Here is a 21,715-nt window from a genome sequence, read left to right as displayed (position 1 = left end):
TTCATCATGGCAACATCACTATTATTTTGAACACAACAGAATTTACATGAGTACGCTGATCCCAGTTTACAAGTTAGTGCAAAGCTAACAGCATACTCTGAAAGAAACATTAACACAAGAAGTTCGAGTCTAAAAGGTAAACACTCCCAGGAAACTAACAACAAAAGCAGGTCCCCTTCGCAAAAACAAACTACTCAACCAAGACTGGAGAAGAATCAGCGTCACCGAAGGCGATGAAGGCTGTGGCGGCATGCACAACTGACACCATCAAAGGATGATTGCGTTCTGCTGGGCTACAATAATCCCCATTGCTGAAAAAGGAAAGTAACAATCATATTCTTCCTCAAGTAACAATAAAATGTTGACACATAATTAATCCCCATTATCTGTAGCATTCTCCTACGATGTCAGCACTGTGCAGTACAAAACTACCCAGCTGACTCTAACTTACCAGGTCATGCATCCCCATTTTTATGTTATGTGATCATTCTATGGACATGATAAGTTGTGCAGAACTCTTAGCACACGTTATTTGATAAATAAAATTACATGTTTATTGTCAGCAAAAAGGGGTAATTAAGCTAGAAAAGTGTAAGTGCGGCATGCATGGATTAGACAGATTATATCAAGAGTTCAAAGACCGAAAGGCATCCGAAGAAAGCTTAACCATGAAACTATGCTCAAACGTAACAAAGAAATAAAAAGGGAAGCCAATGGACCAAACTGACATATTAACATCAATGTGTCTGTTCCCTGCCAAACAATTTGAAATAGAAATTAACAGTTTCGATCAACCTAAAAGCCAACAAATGACGAAACTTCATGAACGATTATAGCGATTTTCTGGAGTAATGATTATAGCAATCCTAGAGTAATGTCAGGTTCAGAATGGAACCAAAATTCATCGTGAATGGAAGATTACTAAACTGTTATCTTCTAGTTTGATAGTTACTCAAACAAGAAATCTGAAGCTTTCACTAATCCTAAAAGTCCATGACTTGTATATAATCAACACTTCAGACTTCAGATTCTGTCTGTGGAAGTCACTGTTGCTTCTTCTCGGACCCATCAAAGTTCCATAGGGTGGGATAATAAGCATTTTGTATATGTACCTGAGCTCCAGCTAGTACAAAGAGAGCAGAAAGTCATCAGATACACGAGCACTTGCTACTCAAAAGATATGATAACAGTGACAGCATATAGCCACCTAATTTATCATCCATATATCAGGTCAGCACATATGGAATGTAGTTCGGACCGTAAAAATCCATCTCCTCTGCAGAGAATGGCACAAGCTCTCCCACCGACTTCGTTCTAGTGTCAACAGCGATAATCCATGCAGTTTGTTCCTGCTCACGCAGCGAGGACACGAGGTAAACAGCATCGCCGTCGCTGTGCAGAGTAGGAGCAGCTGTTTTCAGAACCTTGAGCGGCACTTTTAGAACAGAGGCACCACCACTTCCAATCTGAGGCAGGGAGACGATACCAAGATCATCAGAATGAACCCTGTTCCCCTTGCGCCAACAGTTCCAAGTCAATGTCCTATACCATGTGATGAGCCTCCAACCAACGATAACGTTTTCCACCTTCTGGGGCGGATCCAAGGCCCATTCCGAGTCTTGGAGCTCGACCATGTCAAAGGGATCAGTAACAGCCGGCACGTTTCTACGTTCTACCAGCTCCTCAAACTCGACGCACCTGATGTAGCCACGGCTGAAGGTGACGTCCCGAATCACCTGACCAAAAGGATGGTTGTCGTAGAGGATTTTGTTGCTGGGCAGCATATTGGGCATCGGAACCAAGCGCAACGCGGCGGCCCCAGGCTCGAGCACGTCGCAGATCAGGATGCCCTCCCAGAGATCGACCCATCCCAGCAGCCCGCCTCCGAGGGCAATCACCTTGGCGTGGAGGATCACAAACGGTTTCCTGGATAATCCATGGGGGAGCTCCACCTGCAGCAACTTCTTGGACCATGTGGAATGCGGCTCGGAGCTGAGGGTGTGGAGATAGTACTGCCAGTCCGTCGGTCCGTCGCTCAGAGCCGCTATGACCAAGTGCTTGCGGTGGGAGACGAAACCGAGGGGCAGCATCAGAGTCATTGCGTCGGAATAATCATCAAAGTCCGGGATCAGGTCAAGCGACGGCCGGCCGTCGGGCGCCCTGGCCCGGTAGATGAAGTGCGCATCCGAGTCGCCGGTGGTGAAGCCGACCTGGATGAGGGCGTGGTCCCCCGCGGAGCAGACGACCTCGGGCGCGTCGGCGAAGAGGGTCTCGTCGCGGCCGGGGCAGCAGACGCAGAAGTGGGAGAGGCGCGGCCACCGCCAAGGATACCTGAATGGTGAGGCCCGCCGCCGTCAAGGCCCACGCGGTGGTTGCGTCGCGGAGATCGCTGATGTAAGTGGTGGCGTCGAGGAGGACGAAGTCGGGGAGGCGGGGGTTGCCGACGGCCATCGTCGCCGTCCGGGACTGGGGATTTGGGTGGTGGGGGTTAGGGTTCGGCCGATCGATCGAGGTTGGGGATTTGGAGGTTAGGGTTCGTCTTCCCTTGGACCGGCGGACGGGGTTGGGGGATTCGGGTTTGGGTTGGCTTGGAACTTGGAAGAAAGAAGAAGAGGCTGGGACACGAGTGAGGGCTTTTGGTGCGTCTGTATGGGCTTTGGGATTGGCAGGCAGTCACTTCGTTGCAGCAGCTTTGGTAGGGGGAGCTCGGGGGAAATATCTAGTACTCCCACTTCTAGGATGCTTCCCGTGCTTCAAACTCGGCAGCACATTTTAAAATATTTAAAATATTGTAAAAAAAAATCCAACACATTGGCACAACATCAATGTATGTTGTTAAAAAAATTCAAATCAAAATCTGAAACATTGCTCGAGATACAAAAATGACAAAATAGACATCAATGTAATAATGGGCCTAATCTAAAGCCCAACTTAAGTTGCGTACTATTTACTATCAAATTTGTCATTTATGTTTCTCAAGCTACGTTTCGAATTTTGATTTCAAATTTTTTGACAACATACTTTGATGTTGCGTCAATGTGCTGATTTTTTTTTAGAATTTTTCAAACATTTTAAAATATGCTACAAAGTTTTGAAGCACCGGAGCACCCTAGGGGTGGGAGTACTAGATATTTCCCCGAGGAGCTCCTAGTCGCCGCTCTTTGCGTCAAATTGGCGTCCGCACACACAGGAGGCAGCCCGACTGGGCCGGCCCATCAAGCAGTACCGCTGGTCGAAAAACATGGCAAAAGAAATGGCTGTGCGATTGTGGGTTTCGAACCAGTCCACTACACTACTTTTGTTGAAGCTAAAGCCGTGCATATCTTTAAGAACTAAACCCAACCGGCCTATTGTAGCGAATAGGAATATCGTAGCGAACCAGAAATAGTTGTTGTAGTGAACGTTTTTATAAAAGTGCCTATTTTGAGAAAGTCAAACGATTTTTTTAATTTCAGAACAAATTTTCATTGATAGGAACATTTTATGAATATGTGAACAAAAAATTGAAAAAAAGCAGAATTGTTTTTGAAAATATGAACCATTTTTTGAATTTGTGAACAAGTTATGAAATTCAGAACAAATTTGAAACCGAACACTTTTTCAATTGGTTAATACAATTTTAAAAAATTGAATATTTCATGAATTTGCTCACAAAAAATTGAAACTGCAAAGATTTTTCAAAATACTTGAACACTTTATGAAACACGAGCATTTTTGAATTTTTGTCCAAATTTTGAAACCGTCAACATCTTTTGTACTCCTGAACGTTTTCTGAACATTGAACATTCTTCAATTTGTGAACAAAAATTTAAAAGAAGAACATTTTTTGGAATTCCTGAACATTTTTTTGAAGTTTTGACAAAATTTTTGAAACAAGAACACTTTTTGAAAGTTCTGTACATTTTTTAAACTCGGACATTTTTTTCAATTTGTGAACGATTTTAGAAAAGAGGAACAGTTTTTCAAAATCTCAAGAAAACTTGAAAAATTCTAAAAATGTTCAAAGAATGTTCAACTTGAATAATGAAAAAAGAAAAGAAAAACGAAACAAAAAAGAGAAGAGAAAAAAAGAAACAGAAAAAAAAAAGACAGACAAACGAGAACATTTTCTGAAAATCACATTTTTTTAAACAGGAACATTTTTCCGAAATTGTGAGCAAATTTCGGAAACAAGAACATTTTCTGAATATCACATTTTTTTTAAACAGGAACATTTTTCCGAAATTGTGAGCAAATTTCGGAAACAAGAACATTTTTTGAAATTGCGAACATATTAGAACAAATTTTGAAATTATGAAGAAATTTTTCGAATGAAAATATTTTTTGAAATTCCTGAACATTTATTGAAATTGTAAACTAATATAGAAAACAGTAATTCCTTTTGAAACACAATTTTGTCCAAAAAAATTGTGAACAACTTTTGAAAATGAGAACATTTTCTGAAGCTCGTGAACAATTTTTTTGAAACAGGAACATTTTTCCAAATTCCAAAACAAAATTTGGAAAAGTGAACATATTTTGAAATTCGCAAACAAAATTTGCAAACACAATTTTTTTAAACTTGTGAACAATTTTTTAAAATGGAAAAAATTTCAACTCCTGGAAAAATGAAAATATGAAGAATTTTTGGAATTTGTGGAGGATTTTTGAAAACAGAACATTTTTTTAAAATTGGGAAAAGAATGAAAAAAACATTCCAAACATTTTTTGTTAAACAAGAACAATTTTTGAAATGCCTGAACATTTTTTAATAATTTTGAACGGTTTTCAGAAACACGAACAAAGTTTGAACTTTTCGAACAATTTTCAAAGGAAATAAAAAGAAAAACAGAAAACAGAAAAAACGAAAAAGGAAAAGAAAGAAGAAAAAGAAACAGAAAAAGGAAAAAAGAAATGAAACAGAAAAAAACAAAAACAAAAGAAAACCATAAAACTGGTATAAAAATAAAAAACGGTTCAGGGAACCTTCTGGAAGGTTCCCAAAACCGGCTGCCTCGCTGCGGGGAAGTGGGCCGGCCCAAGTCTTGCGCTCGGGGGAGATCGCCTGTGCGATTGCTAGACATTTTGACGCAGTTAGCGTCAAATAGGAATTTCCGCTTGGTAGGCCTTGTGGACGAAATACGGTCCATGTGATACTCCTATATGCGCATAGCCGTGTTGTGTTCGGCCCATGCTCATTCATTCGTATCAGCACACCAAAGAGCAAACCGCAAACATCCTCTTTGCTCACTGAGGACTTTTGGGCGTGGTTCCCTGAGAGAAAAGGGAATTTTACAGTCAGTTCTGCGTACAAGTTTCTGGTGAAAACCAAAGTACAAAGAGAAAAATGGCTAGAAGAAAGGAGTGGATCATCAAGCACTGATGATGAGAAGGCATGGACCGAACTGTGGAAAATTCAGGTGCCCTCAAAAATCAAAGTTTTCCTTTGGAGGCTGGCGCGTCACTCGTTGCCGACTACGGGCGTTCTACATCACCGAAATATGGCAACACAGAATGCTTGTCCCTTGTGCGGCTGTCAAGATTCATGGAGGCATGCACTCCTATCATGCTCCATGTCGAGGTGTGTCTGGGCCCTTGCGGAGGATGGGCTAGTTGACAAGATGGCCGAGCTACAGGATCCCAATGCTAAGTCTTGGCTTTTCGAGCTATCTTCATCTTTGAATCATTCGAGCTTCACTAAAATGGCTGTTACTTTATGGGCATTGTGGTATGCAAGGCGGAAAGCTGTTTACGAGGGAATTTTTCAAAACCCGCAGCAGACTATAGCATTTGTGAACTCCTTTATATCAGAACTTGACCAAGTTGCAGCTACCCAGGCTAGAGATGTAGCGGTGAGAGCATCCCATGTTCAGCCAAACAGTTGGTTGCCTCCCACACAGGGTACTATCAAGATGAACGTGGATGGAGCAGTAATCAGAGGCAGAAGAGGGGGAGCGGTTGCAGCAATTTGTCATAATAGCGAAGGCACCTATGTAGGATCGTCGACAGTTGTTTATCGGGGCATCACGGACCCGTTAATTCTTGAAACGTATGCCTGCATAGAATCGATATCTTTAGCGGAGGACTTGGCCATTCAAAGTTTCACGGTGGCCTCAGATTGCCAGGGAGCCATTACTGACATCAACATGGGGACGAGGGGGCCTCATGCAGCTATAGTACATGAAATAATGGCGCGGAGATCCAGTTTTACCTTATGTAATTTTGTGTTTGAGCGTAGAAATCACAATTTTGAAGCTCATAATCTTGCCAAATTTGCTTGTAATTTAGATATAGGTAGACATATTTGGTTGGGTTCGCCTCATGACCCAACTCGTGTACCTATGAACATCATTATCAATCAATAAAATCGGGCGAGATTTCTCAAAAAAAAGCACACCAAAGAGCAAACCTTCAAAAGAAAAAAAAAAGCACACCAAAGAGCATTTCGTCTATGGTCTATCCCAACCCCCACTCCCTGGTGTTATCCTGAACCTCGTGGAAGAAACCCTGGCCATGAAACAACTCTGCCTCTCCGCCCCTTTCCCTCTCCCCTAGGTCGATGGCGCCACTCTCCAGCGAGATGTCTAGCAATGGTGTAGACTACAATGGGTATGTGTAATCCGTTCCCCCTTCTTCCTGAGGCCCGCGGCAGATTTGGATAAATCGGACTTAGAAGCTCGATTTCTATAGGATCTTTGACGGCCCGTCTGCATGGAGTGGTTCCGTCCTACCTGTGGAGTCAAAGATTCCATGAGCGTCGTCAATGGGCAGATGAGCGGCGCCGGCAAGATCGCACAACCATGTGCGAACGCCGCCGGCTATGAGGTGTGCCCTGAAGCTAAGAGTGGCTGGACAAGGAGGTTAGTGCGAACCGTCATTCTGTGGTTCACTATCGGGATTGTGTTCTTTTCTTTTCGTTGATTTGTTTGCAAACTATGGGCCATCTTAGTTAGCGAAAGGATAGAAACTATCTGCGACCGGCTCTTTGTAGTTGCCTGGAAATGGTGGTTAGGGATGTTGCATATTAGCTAAGTTGATTCGGTAGGCGATTCTTCTCCGTGGTGGATTGTAGTATAGCTATTGGATCTGTCACCCACCCTAGCATGATTATGCAACTATCATTGCAGCTTTGGTTGGATTTTGGTTGATGTTTTTGCTGCACAACCCTCGTTGTGCCTCTGTTGAATTCAGTCGATAATCTGGGTATGAAAGACACAAATTTTGTAGCCTTGTTGTGCCTTTCCAGATCATCTCCTGTTCAAATGGCATGTACCTTTTTTTTGGTTTTGTTTCTTAAATGCCAAGCCTGTTCCTCGCTGGTTGATGCTCCAAAATTCATGTGTCTTGGGTCACATCCCCTGCAATTTCAGTAGCTAACTGAACAATCACTAGTAGAAAAACAGGGCTTTGGTTCGGGCCTGGCCAGCCCATTAGTCCCGGTTCTTCATGAACCGGGACCCATGGGGGGCATTAGACCCGGTTCGTGAGCCCAGGGGGCTGGCCGGGGCCTCGTGGACATTGGTCCCGGTTCGTCTGGATCTATTTGTTCCGGTTCTAGGCACGAACCGGGACCAATGGGCCGCGCTCCTGGCCCACAACCATTGGTACCGGTTCGTGCCTAGAACCGGTACAGAAGGGGGGGTTTAGTTCCGGTTCCTGCCACGAACCGGGACAAATAAGTTGCCTATATATACCCCATCGCCGCAGTAGAGCACTCCACAGTGCTCTATTTTTTGCTGGCTGGCGAGGGAGAGGGCATTGGGTGCTCTAGCTCACCTCCTATGCACATGAGGTGTTCGAGGAAATGCCCGAGCCACACTAGTTAAGCTTTCTCCTCTCGAAGCTCGACCTCGAAGCTCCATTTTTCCCGAGATTTGTCTAGGTTTAGCGGTCCGTCACGCCCCGTCCTCGTTTTCACCGCCGTCGATCGCCCGCGCCGATCTCGTCGCCGGCACCACCGTGGTGAGCCTCTTATTCTTATCTTCTTTATGATTTTCTTACTTTAGATAGATACTTGTCTGATTTTCTTACTTTAGATAGATACTTGTCTGATTTTCTTACTTTTGACACACATAATTACATATAATGCACGCAGATGAACCGGCAATAGATACTTGTCTGATTTTCTTACCTTTGAATACTACTATATTTTTTGATTTGATTTTGCTTATTGAATGCTCAAATTGGAAAACTACTCCTACTTTGAATGCTCAAATTGGAGAGCACTATGCAAGGCGTATGCATATGATTAGTTGATAGCTTATAGGGTTTTTGTTTTCACAGAAATCTAGGAGCCCCCCTCTATCATTCCCGCCGTCGTCCCCATCACCGACCCCCTCCGACCTCGAGGTGAGACCAGCCACGAACCGGTTTTAGAAAGATAATTAAACTATATTTCGGGTTGACTTTAAGTCTGTTGAGTCTCCACCATATATGAGAGGACGAAGAATCCCGACGGTTGTCGTGGGGGTAGCTTCTCCTTCGTTCTCGTGTGCTAGACAATTTGGTGTAATGCACTCGGGAACGAAAGGAGGAGCTACCATCACCGACGGTCGCAAATGTCAGAGAGGAATCAGTGAGGGAGAGTTCCACCATATATATATGAGAGGACGAAGAATGCCGACTGTTGTCGTGGGGGTCGCTTCTCCTTCATTCCCATGTGCTAGACATTTTGGTGTAATGCACTCGGGGATGAAAGGAGGAGCGACCATCACCAACGGTCGAATGTATACACCACGTGAGTTGAGAGTTTTCAAGAAAAGACTCGACAGACCGATAGTCAATCCGTGATGAATAATAATGATCTAACTTAGGTTTTTTAGTACATATATTTAATTGTAGATGTTTAATATTTGAATTATGAACATAGGAAATGTCGTACTCGGACGACGAAAGTCTCCCGGGGGAGTGCGACTGGTGCCACGACGACCGAGGTCTGTGCGACAGGCCTCACCTAGACGAAGATCGGCGCTTCAGCATTAAGCTGGAGGAGACCTTCGATGTTGAAACGGTACACAACGACGACAAGTGTTATTTTTTCGTAATTAAGCACGAATTCAAATATTTCAACATGTACTTTTCATCTTTTACAATTCGACTAGCTTATCCCATGCCATGCAAGACGCTATGTCTTGGAGAGGATGGGTTTTGAAGACCATGAAAGTTTCAAAACAAAGAAAATTCACCTAAGGACCCATCATGGTGTGGATTTTGAAGTAAAGTTGTACAATTCTGAGAGCGTAACCCATTTTGGTTGCAAAAAATGGGAAGCACTTTGCAAGATGTATGGTTTTGATGAGGGTATGCTTGTCACCATGGATCTTGGTGATCTTGAAATCGAGTAAGACAATATGGACATTTGGGTCCTTGTTGATACGCCTCCAATTCTACCGCTATGTGAGTTTCTCAAACATAGTTATTAGCTAATTTATATTGTTTATTTCAAAATAGTTGACAGCTTATTTTCATTGACAGCTTATTTTGATTGTTCAAATAATGTGCGGAACATGGTAGGCAAAACCCACTACACCGATGGCTTCGAATTAACTTATCAGGAGAAAAATCATCTGGTCGGATTTTGTACTGATATTGAGAATTACAATATCTACAATCAAACTCCTCAACATTATGGTCAATACGTGCCACTAGTGCACGTGTTGAACTACGGTAACTACCATGGAGATACCATGGTAAGATTTTTTACTATTACGACATCCGTGCATCTTTTGCATACTTCTAAAACTAGTACATCATTGCTAACCATGAAGTTATTACTATGTTTTTCAATAGAGAATCCCAGAGGATTGTGTGCCTCATTTGATGTATCAGAATGGCAGCCTTCGTGTTTTGAACATATATCCAGGTCATCCTACGAATCTCAACTGTCCATACCGGATTTCTCAAAGAAGTGGAGACATGCTAATCAAAAAATGGAAAAAATGTATGGACAGTCGTAAGGAGGTTCTTGGAAGCAAAAGGAAGCGAAGCGCAAGAATTGGAGACATGATGATCTCCATTCTCCATAATGGAGAGTCAGGGTCTATATTGTTTTATGCTATTTTACCTTAAAGAGGGTATTTAGGTCCTACCTAATACTGATGATCATGTGCTAAGAACAATTAAGTAGGGTTCGTTCGATGACTATGAGGATGATGATCGTATGACTTGTTATTAATAACGAGTAGAAATTGTATGATGATGATTAGTAGGACTTGTTATTATATATGATGATGCATGATGCGAGCATGAAGAGTTATTATATATCAGCGGGTGAAATGAATATGGATTGGATTGAAGTGAAGGCAACATGCATGTGCTGCATGTCGAAAGTAGTACAATCCAAACTTGATCAAAGTTAGGATTAGTATTACTTTCGACATGCACCACATGTTGTCTTCACTTCAATCTAAGCCATGTTTAGGCATAGCAGTAGCGTTGGTAAACCAAGCACGAAGATATAAGAGAGGACACTTCTCTCTATTAGCTAGCTAATAACAACCTAAATTAACCCCCAAAACCCCTAAACCGGCCCCTTTCAAAAAAAACCTCAGCTCCAGCCAGCTGCTGACGCGTGGATGCCTTTTGGTCCCGGTTGGTGTCACCAACCGGGACCAAAGGCCCCCCTGCCTGGGCTGGCCGCAGCGGCCACGTGGAGGCCCATCTGTCCCGGTTCGTGTAAGAACCGGGACTAAAGGCCAAGGGCATTAGTAACGACCTTTTAGTCCCGGTTCCAAAACCGGGACAGAAGGCCCTTACGAACCGGGACAAATGACCCTTTTTCTACTAGTGAACACTGTGTATCGATCGCGCCAAATGTTGCAGTACCAATTAGAAAATGTTATCTTTCTGAACTATGGTTGCTTAGCTCACATTGCCTGTTATTTCAGTACGTAACTGAATAAACACTGCATAAATTGTGACCCACAAGCTGCAGTCCGAATTGGAAAGAGGGTGTCTTCTGGATAGTTGGTTTCTGAACTTATTTTTCAACCAAAATGTTGCAGTACCAATTAGAATTCTATGCTTAGGTTATTAAGATATTCAGTGCGGCACCTTTCACTGATTTGGCAGCTTGTACTTTTTGGATCATATAAATTCGGTTCAATTTTTTTCAGCAGCTGTGCATGCTAGCTTGCTGTTTGATTAACCAGTTACTCGGTATAGGTCAACTGGGCTATAGAATTCTGCACTCCATCGTATAGGATAATTGCCATGGATGCATCCATTCTGAAGTTAGTGATCAGTAATTAAGATAGCATCTCCATATGTTGCAGGCCCGGTTTTGTCGCTTTATTTTCCAATTAGTTCACTAGGACAGGCATGCGTTTGACAAAGATACTAAAATGTAACCTCTCCATATTTTCCAATCAGTCCCTTTGTGATGTGCTATTTTCCCCCTGTTTTATGTTCTACCATTAGTCTGCTCACTAGGAAACATGTTGTCCGGTAATGTTCATGAATTATCAAACTGTTCAGGTATAGCGCCTGCGAAGGACCGACGTACTGCAGGTCATACATACTTCAAGAGAAGAAGCAAAGGTCTAGGTTCTGCACCATACGTCGAGGTCGGGGACACAAGAGTACCGCATGCACATGCTGAACGAGGTGACATCCCTAAGGCTCCGAGGAAATTGCCAAAGTGTTCGAAGTGTGTAGTGCTTGGTCACAGGAAGAATGTGTGACTTACCGATCAATTTGAGCCGAACTTCCTTTAGCCTTGCTTTATCAAATGTAGCAAGAGTGTTTCTAAATTCAGTTTCTCTACATTTCAGTTCATAATTTTGTTCATGTTCACCGGGTCATTGTTGTGATGACCGTTTGAGACTTAATGAGATATTTTATTCGAATCGTCAGAAAATTTAGTTGATACATTGCATGGTTTGTTGTTGATGTTGTCAACGACGAGCGCGAAACAGGCCTGTTGCATCGTGTGGACCGTGAATAACAAAATGCCATGTGCTATATTTTCCGACATGTTCAATTTGAGTGGCATGATCAGTTCTTCCAGTCGCTAGGTGGGGGAGGTTCATGCTGCGGTGTAGGCGTTGGCCGAAATTCTAGTGTAATCCCCTGAATGTTGCTCTGTACTGTTGTTGTGAACGGTCAATGTTGGCGTGTGTGGAGATAAAGCAAATGCACTGACGGTTGTGTGTTGACTTACTTTGATTAGATTGCCTTCTATTTCTTCAGTTTTTTTCCTCTTAAACTTAATATATGCATTTGGCTTGATCTGAGTTGGTATGCGTGGTGTACTGCTAGCTCCATGGGGACAAGTGTGTGGGTGTTTGTAAAATTGCACGTCTCATTACCTGGCAGTTCTGTTGTTGACAGACTTGCTTAGATTGATAACACAAACGTCGGTGCGTTTGCTTTATCTTCACTGCTTAGTTTGGTCTGTTATGCTATTTCAGGCGTGTACTGTGATGCATAGGTTAGTGATGAGGTCTAGTGAAGTGACAGTGCATGCCCTGGAGCTAGCATGATGCAAGATCCTCTGTGACGTGCAGGTGTTCCTGAACAATGGAACATGCACTCAGTGCATGAAGCAGTGAGCGGCATGGGCTCCGGGTTGTGGCATGCGCGTGCTCATGGAGTTTGCTGCATTGCAAATGTATTCCCGCAGCATGGATTAGCCATTGTTAGTGTTGTTTTTGTCCACCTAAAAAAACTGTTTAGTACTGAATTTGTGTGCCATAAGCTGTCTTCGAGGAAAAATGTGTTTATGCGAGCGTGTTTTACCTAACTGAATGTCAGACCAAGCGTGGTTCGCAAAATACTGCAGTTAAAAATTGTTGTTGAATGGCTTTGAGCTGAAACGTGCCCAGAAACAAAGCTGCCTAAACATCACCGAAAAACATGCTTAGTGAAACGTACTGGAGAACACCCGCGGCTGTTTGACTGGACACCAATGCTCTACGAACGCACTTTGGGCTGCGGGTGCTCTCCTCTGGCCAGCAATCGACCACGACTTGCATCTCTGCTCGACAGCGGGTCATACAAGTCTGCACGCGCATGGAGCATCATCAGTGCTAAAAAGATCGACGTTGTGCTACATGTCAGATGAGTGTAAGAGGCCTAGGTCCTTTCGCATGTGCGTGGGCTATAGCCGTTTCAATACAGGCCGGAAAAAAAGATCAAATACATGCCGTATACACAGGGAGCAGGAATCCTAATGGTGGTCAGACGGGCAGGATTCCGGCCTGCCTGTAGGCCGGGCATTTTTCGCTGGGACACCTTTTACTTGGACCGGTTGGGTCGGGTCGGAGTACTCAAATACTGAAGTTTCATACTCGCAAATCTCATTAAAAAAACTGCATCCGATTCCCCAGCAACGCGCAGGTATCTCAGTATTCGCAGTGCTAGGCGTCGGCTCGCCTGCCCAATTTTTCGGCCGGATGCTAGCAATCGTCTGATTTGCGTCTTTTAGTTCGTTGGACTGATCCCGCTCAAGTCGTCTCTTTCACTCGCAAAACTGCGTCGGTAGATGCCCCTTGTCTGCCCCCGCGGACTAGTTTTTTTAGGCGAAACCAAGTTTATTCAGCAAAATTCACATGGAGTGGGATACATCTTTGGTCATGCGGTACGCCCAACTAGACGTGGCGACCTGGACCTCTCGATAGTGAGAACTTGACTAAGCTATGTGCCTCATAATTAACAGCACGAGACTCAAAAGAAAAGTTACAATGAAAGGTAACAGACCTAAGGTTTATTTCAGTGATGATTGCACCATATGCACCCCGTGCCCCTCTGTTGATGTCAGAGACTACTTGCTGGCAATCTGAAGCCACAAAAAATTGCTGGATGCCCAGATCCTCTGCAAGGGAGAGAGCTTCTCGGCAAGCTATTGCTTCTAGAGTGGCTGGGCCATGAACTCCTTCGATTACAAGTGTCGCGCTCCCCATGTAGTTTTCTCCATGATCTCTGCATACAGCCGCTGCAGATCCTCTCTGTCCCACGGCAACACCCGCATCAACGTGTATTTTACATAAACCCACGGGCGGCTTCTTTGGCCTTTGAGTGACCTGTGGGACAGTTCTTCCAGGTGTGTGCACCTGCCTATTTCTGATGATGCCGAGCTCCTCAATGAATCTGGCAATGAAACCGTGAGTAGCTTGGGGGCTTTGGAAGATTGCCTCATGGATAGCCTTACGTCTTGCGTGCCATATTGACCACAAAGTCACCGTCATCAAGACGAACTGATCATGAGGTAAGACCTGCATTAATGTAAACAACCACTGTTTTGCGTTAGGCTCCGTATTTGCTATGATTTTATGTGTGAACTCATCGTCTGCCAGCGCCCAGACGCTCCTGGATGCTGTGCAGTCCAGCAAGGAGTGACGCCACGAGTCCTGAGCTCCGCATAGACCACACTGGTCGGAATCAGCCATATGTTGATGTACACGTACATCATTTGTTGTCTAGTCCCCCGCGGACTAGTGCCCCTCGCGTCTCCGGCGAGACCTCGCCACGCCATGCACTCGCCCCAGTTCCACCGTGGGGAGCTCGCCACGTCCAGCAGCCCAACAACATCTGGTTGTCGCCGTTGCAGCTTGCCAAATGGGCCTAGACACTTTGCTCAGTGACCTGCTGTTTATTTTCCTACCCTTTTGTTTTTTAGCCAGTTTTCACCAAAAAATCAGTTGTTGTTTCTTATCAGGAGCTCGACTTTTAAAGGCATGTTACAATTTTCAAAAATAATTTAAATTATTTAGTATCTGTTATATAAAAATAAGTTCACAATATACTAAAAACAATTCAGCATGTATTGAAAAAATATTCATACTAGTATTTTTGAAAAAATTCATTCTAAAAAATATTCAAAAGTTCAGTACATGTTTTAAAAATGTACAGTGTATACTAAAAATCAGTGTTTATTAAAAAAACCTAGAAGATGAGAACAAAAATCTGAAAACTAGAAAAGCAAATGAAAAGTGAAGAAAAAAATGAAACACAAAATAGAAAAAAATATACCGTAAAAATCCAAAATAAAACAATACTCTAGTTGCAGACAAAAAAATTTACAAAGACAAAACACAGTGTGTGCGCGTCTAATGGGCTGACCCATTTTGCCTCTGGCGTCAGCCAAGCCGTGACTATATGAGGCATGTAGGCGTCATATAGGATTCAACGCGTAACATAGGTGTTCCCATTATTAACTCCTTTTTTTGTTTTTCTGACAATCAATTATTATTAAATCTAGTAGCAGGTCCAGTTGACCAGGCCCAAACTCCCAACAGGCATACGTTGCCATCGGTGTGAGGGCCCGCAAATCCTAGCTGCCGCTCACTGCGATAGATTGCGCCGAAACGCAAACACAAGGTCTCACTGGCGAGGAAGTGGGATCGGCCCAATTGTAATGTTAGGCGAGAATAATTCAATTCGGAGCCCATCTCATCTACCCTGGGTGAATAGTAAAATCAAAATAAATAGTAAAACAATTACAAAAGTCTGAAACATTTTGCATGCAAGATGCTTGAGTGCGGGAGGTGCGTGCAAAACATGGGCTGATGAAATTCAAGGAGCTCACACCACAGACAGAATAAATGGATTCCACAGACAGAGCCCATCTTAGACAGTGTGTACTTTCAAACTATCTCACGGGCCCAAAAATGTGTTTTTAGCCACGGGCTCCTCGAATGTCTAAACTCCACCAAATTTGGCACGAGCATCATGGATTCAACGATCTTGCACCACTAATGTTTTTGCAATTTTCAGATTGTTTTAAAATAATTTTACTGTTCACATCTCGCTGTAGATGAACCCGAGTGCAGAAACGCCGAATCCGTTAGGCGAGGGGTTCTGATTCTGAATTTGAGAACCTTTTTAGGCCAGTTTTATCAGTTTTTGGAACCTTCTTGATGCTTCCTAAAACGGTCTTCTTTTTCAAAAAAAATATCTTTCTTCAAAAGTTCATAAATTTGAAAAAAATAACATGTTATTGGAAACATTTTGCAAATTTTAAAATATTCGCTTTTCCAAATAGTGTTGGTAATATTTAAAAAATATTCACTAATTTGGAGACCGCCGGCCCCAAGGGTGAACTACTCCTCATCACGGGAGGGTAGGACAAAAGATGTCATGCAAGTTCTTTCCCATAACCACGTATGACTATATTCGGAATACATGCCTACATTACATTGATGAATCGGAGCTAGTTCTGTGTCACCCTATGTTATGACTGTTACATGATGAATCGCATCCGGCATAATTCTCCATCACCGATCCAATGCCTACGAGCTTTTCACATATTGTTCTCCGCTTATTTACTTTTCCGTTGCTACTGTTACAATCACTACAAAATCCAAAAATATTACTTTTGCTACCGTTACCGTTACTTCCATATTACTTTGCTACTAAATACTTTGCTGCAGATACTAAGTTATCCAGGTGTGGTTCAATTGACAACTCAACTGCTAATACTTGAGAATATTTTTTGGCTCCCCTTGTGTCGAATCAATAAATTTGGGTTGAATACTCTACCCTCGAAAACTGCTGCGATCCCCTATACTTGTGGGTTATCAAGACTATTTTCTGGCGCCGTTGCCGGGGAGCATAGCTCTATTCTTTGAGTCACTTGGGATTTATATCTGTTGGTCACTATGAGGAACTTGAAAGACGAGAAAACTAAAATTTATCCCTTAACTACGAGAGGAGGTAAGGAACTGCCATCTAGCTCTGCACTTGATTCACCTTCTGTTTTGAGTAAGCTTGCGACACCTAAACCTGCTTCTGCTATTAATTCTGATATGTCGCATGTTATTGATGATGCCACTTCTGCTATGCATGATACTTATGAGGAAACTACTTCTATGCTTGATAATACTGTGCCACTAGGTGAATTTCTTGATGAACAACTTGCTAGGGCTAGAGAAAATGAAATTATTGAAACTGATAATATTGATGAAAGTGATGATGAAGATTCTCCCCCTAGATATGAATTGCCTGTTGTGCCTGAGGGTTATGTTATGGATGAAGAAACTGCTAGAGATTTTCTTGCTTGCAATGATAGAAATGATCTTAAGAAATTATTAGTTAAGCTAAAAGAAAAATCTCTGAATGCTAGAATGAAATATGACCCTGCTTATGCTACTTCACCTATCTTTGTTACTGATAAGGATTATGATTTCTCTGTCGATCCTGATATAATTACTTTGGTTGAATCTGATCCTTTCTATGGCTATGAATCTGAAACTGTTGTGGCACATCTTACTAAATTAAATGATATAGCCACCCTATTCACTAATGATGAGAGAAATCGCTACTTTTATATCCTTAAAATATTTCCGTTCTCATTAAAGGGTGATGCTAAGATATGGTTTAACTCTCTTGATCCTGGTTGTGTGCGTAGTCCCCAGGATATGATTTATTACTTCTCTGCTAAATATTTCCATGCTCATAAGAAACAAGCTGCTTTAAGGGAAATATATAATTTTGTGCAAATTGAAGAAGAAAGTCTCCCACAAGCTTGGGGGAGGCTTCTCCAATTACTTAATGCTTTGCATGATCATCCTCTCAAGAAAAATGAAATACTTGATATCTTTTATAATGGACTAACCGATGCTTCCAGAGACCACCTGGATAGTTGTGTTGGTTCTGTTTTCAGGGAAAGAACACCAGATGAAGCTGAAATTCTATTGAATAATATGTTGACTAATGAAAATAATTGGACACTTCCTGAACCAACTCCTAAGCCAACTCCGAAGAAAAGGGGTGTTCTATTTCTCAGTCCTGAAGATATGCAAGAGGCAAAGAAATCTATGAAAGAAAAAGGTATAAAAGCTGAAGATGTTAAGAATTTACCTCCTGTTGAAGAAATACATGGTCTTAATTTACCGCCTGTTGAAAAAATACATGATTTTAATCCATTACCTATTGAAGAAGTACACAGTCTTGATAACCCGACACAGGTAGTAAAGGTAAATTCTCTCTATAGATTTGATGAAGGTGACATTCCTTGTTATAAGTCTGCTAGCCAATGCTTAGATGAATTTGATAATTTTATTGTCAAACAAGAAAACTTCAATGCTTATGTTGGTAGACAATTGAAACACAATTCCGATATGCTTGAACACTTGAGTGATTATATGTCTAGAGTTAAAGGTGAACTTAAACTCATTAGTAAACATGCTTCTATGGTTACCACTCAAGTAGAACAAGTACTTAAAGCTCAGAATGATTTGCTCAATGAATTGAATAGTAAGAATAACGATTTTGCTGTTAGAGTGGCTACTACAACTGGTAAAATGACTCAGGAACCTTTGTATCCTGAAGGTCACCCTAGGAGAATTGAGCAGGATTCTCAAAGAAATAATATTGATGCACCTAGTCCTTCTAAAAAGAAGAAAAATAAAAATGATAGGACTTTGCATGCTTCTAGTGAACCTGTTGCTGACACACCTGAGAATCCCAATGATATTTCTATTTCTGATGCTGAAACACAATCTGGTAATGAACATGAACCTAGTGATGATGTTCATGATGATGCTCAACCTAGTAATGATAATGATGTAGAAATTGAACCTGTTGTTGATCTTGATAACCCACAATCAAAGAATCAACGTTATGATAAGAGAAACATGGTTGCTAGGAAGCACGGTAAGGAAAGAGAGCCATGGGTTCAAAAACCCATGCCTTTTCCTCCCAAACCATCCAAGAAAACGGATGATGAGGATTTTGAGCGCTTTGCTGAAATGATTAGACCTATCTTCTTGCGTATGCGTTTAACTGATATGCTCAAAATGAATCCTTATGCTAAGTACATGAAAGAAATTGTTACTAATAAAAGAAAGATACCGGAAGCTGAAATTTCCACCATGCTTGCTAATTATACTTTTAAGGGTGGAATACCAAAGAAACTTGGAGATCCAGGAGTACCCACTATACCATGCTCCATTAAAAGAAATTATGTTAGAACTGCTTTATGTGGTCTTGGAGCCGGTGTTAGTGTTATGCCTCTCTCTTTATATCGTAGATTTGATTTGAATAAGTTGACACCTACTGAAATATCTTTGCAAATGGCTGATAAATCAACTGCTATACCTGTCGGTATTTGTGAGGACGTGCCTGTTGTGGTTGCAAATGTTACCATTTTAACGGACTTTGTTATTCTTAATATTCCCGAGGACGATAGTATGTATATTATTCTTGGAAGACCTTTTTTGAATACTGTAGGGGCTGTTATTGATTGCAACAAAGGCAATGTCACTTTTCAAGTTAATGGTAATGAGCATACAGTACACTTTCCGAGGAAACAACCTCAAGTTCATAGTATCAACTCTATTGGAAAAATTCCATCGATTATTTTTGGAGGTTTTGAATTTCCTCTTCCTACTGTCAAAAAGAGATATGATATTCTTATTATTGGGGATGTGCATATCCCTGTTGAGGTAACATAGTGTTATTCGAAATTTCTCCGGTTCCATGTTATTCGGAATGAGTTTGTTAACAAGACTTGATCAACCTTGTTAGTGGATTCCTTTTGATGAGCATGAGATGGATGAAGTTAGAAGGCACAACCTTCTGTACCCTCCTTTTATTTTCTTTTATGGTTGAAATAAAGCAAAAATAGTATTTTCTGTCAGTTTTTTGAATTATCCGTGCAATAAAAAATAACCCAAAAATAAAAGTCTCCAAATGCCCCAAAATTGAAATATGATTTTTTTTCTGGAATATTTGAGAATATTTGGCATTGAGAACACAGCAGGGGGAGCAAGCACCTGGCCACGAGCGTCCAGGGCGGCCCACCCCCTGGGCGCGCCCTCCTGCCTCGTGGGCCTATGGTGGCTCCCCTCCACTTATTCCTGCGCCCACACACTTCTTCTTCCTCCCAAAAAAATCACCAACCAGCTCAAGCACGAGTTCTAGCTCATTTTGCTGCGATTTTCAATCTCCTTGCTCAAAGCACCTCTCACAAAACTGCTTTGGGGGATTGTTCCTTGGTATGTGACTCCTCCAATGGTCCAATTAGTTTTTGTTCTAGTGCTTTATTCATTGCAAATTTGTGCTGCCTAGGTGACCATGTTCTTGAGCTTGCATGTCAAATTTATATGGTTCCAAGTAGTTCTAATGCATAATATAGGCTCTAGGCACTTGTGGGAGTAGTTGCTATCAATTTTGTTGAGCTTGGTTCACTTTTATTTGAAGTTGCTAAAAATTTCAGAAATTTTTCAGAGGAAGAAATATGTTTAGGAAAATGTACCAAGGTGGTTCTTCAAGGAAGCAAGGACCCAGGCTTGCAATGCGCGATGCTGATGATGAACCACCAAGGGACGCTCCAGTGCAGGCTTGTGAATGGCCTTCAGAGGACTTCATGGATCAAGCAGGAATCAAGGAAGAATTTAACGCATATTTGCGTAACGCTGATCTTGTGAGCTTCGAGGCAGATAAGTGCCGTCAGTACCACTATCTCACTAGTTCCTTTGTGAGGAGGTTTGAATTTTCATCTTCACGCAATTCTCAAACTGTCCTGTTTGATCTTTATGAAAATTCTTATACTATGGACTTAGAGGATTTTACCACTGCTTGCAAACTTCCACAATGGGGTAGTACTAGTGAGCCTCGCAAATATGAGTTTAGAGATTTTCTTGCTAGTATAACTGTGGGGGAATTTAGAGACATAGCACAAGCTACCACAGGAAGCATTCACTTTCCTGCTATACATTATTTTGCTCTCTTCATAGGTAGGTGCATAAATGGTAAGGATGAAGCATGTCACATGTGTGTCCCTGACCTCAGTGTTCTCAGGAGTGTTGTGTTAGGAGATAAACATTATAATTTGGGAGCCATTGTTGCACGTAGGTTGCATAATAATAGATTTAATGGAGATTTCTTTGGTGGAATTTATGCAACCTGTTTAGCTAATTTTCTTGGTGTAACCATACGTGAGGATGATATTGAGTTGCCTCCTGCTTATTTGGATTATGAGGCTATGGTTCGTCATCATTTTGTTGAGAGGAAAAATCAGTTCCTCCAGTACCGACTAATCTTTGACAGACGACGCACCTATCACGTCGCTCTCCCTGCTTCTACTTTCTTTGACTTTCAGGCAAAAGGGAGATATTTTATAACCAGAGAGGAGGCGGAAGAGTATAAGAGGAGGGCTGAGATAGCTCGCCTCCAAGCTGCAACCCACGATGCAATAACTGCTGCATCCCAGCACGACCCCAGTTACAACTTCGGATATCCGCCAGGCCAGCCATGGCAATAAACCAACTTAGTCCAAAAGCCTAAGCTTGGGGGAGTACGTATTTCTCACCGACATTACATTTATGTCCACACACTCATTGCTAGATGTCGATTCTCATACTTTTTCACTGTAATATCCATGCTAGTTTATTTCCTTTTTATGCTTTCTTCTTGTGTGTTTGAAAAACCTTAAGAAAAATCGAAAAATTAGTAGTAGCTTTTAGCTAGTTTACCTTTCTTGCTGTAGTAGTAATAATTAAAAGAAAACCCAAAAATATTTCCTGTTCTTCTTTTGCTTGTTGGGAGCTTTCCCGTGTAAATAGTTTCTTTTCTTTTCTTTTCTTTGGGGGTCGATAGGAGAAGACCATGATGAAATTGTTGAAGTGGCTCTATTATGCATTATTGTTGATTTAACCAAGAGCCCACATTGCCTTGTCTTCTCCTGTTTATTGAATGCTCGCAGATTCCAGCTTAGTCCAATGCACGTGCACTACTATTATTATTCACATCATTCGGTCGTGCAAGTGAAAGGCAATAATGACGATATATGATG

The 21,715-nt window shown here is 42.0% G+C and overlaps 1 protein-coding gene across 3 annotated transcripts; it reads right to left on the bottom strand.

Annotated features, from left to right (window-relative positions):
• Positions 1–2,708, bottom strand: LOC120965049 (uncharacterized). Of its 3 annotated transcripts, none has more exons than XR_006664733.2 (2): positions 928–2,704; positions 1–311 (listed from the first exon to the last, which is right to left on the bottom strand). XR_006664733.2 is itself a non-coding variant. In XM_073498410.1 (2 exons), exon 1 carries the CDS (start codon positions 2,097–2,099, stop codon positions 1,227–1,229), a length of 873 nt encoding a protein of 290 aa, XP_073354511.1. In that variant the 5' UTR covers positions 2,100–2,708; the 3' UTR covers positions 1–1,123; positions 1,208–1,226. The 3 variants fall into 3 exon arrangements, 1 of the variants encoding a protein (XP_073354511.1); XR_012183418.1 differs by having other exon boundaries at positions 1,113–2,704; XM_073498410.1 differs by having other exon boundaries at positions 1–1,123; positions 1,208–2,708.
• Positions 2,709–21,715: the final 19,007 nt, after the last annotated feature.

This window comes from Aegilops tauschii, chromosome 5 (genome assembly GCF_002575655.3).
Source record: "Aegilops tauschii subsp. strangulata cultivar AL8/78 chromosome 5, Aet v6.0, whole genome shotgun sequence".
NCBI lineage: Eukaryota > Viridiplantae > Streptophyta > Magnoliopsida > Poales > Poaceae > Aegilops > Aegilops tauschii.
This window is presented reverse-complemented; position numbering and strand designations above follow the sequence as displayed.

Excerpts from the sequence above, each read along its gene's own strand:
- LOC120965049 (XM_073498410.1), bottom strand. The coding sequence starts at position 2,099 with ATGACTCTGATGCTGCCCCTCGGTTTCGTCTCCCACCGCAAGCACTTG.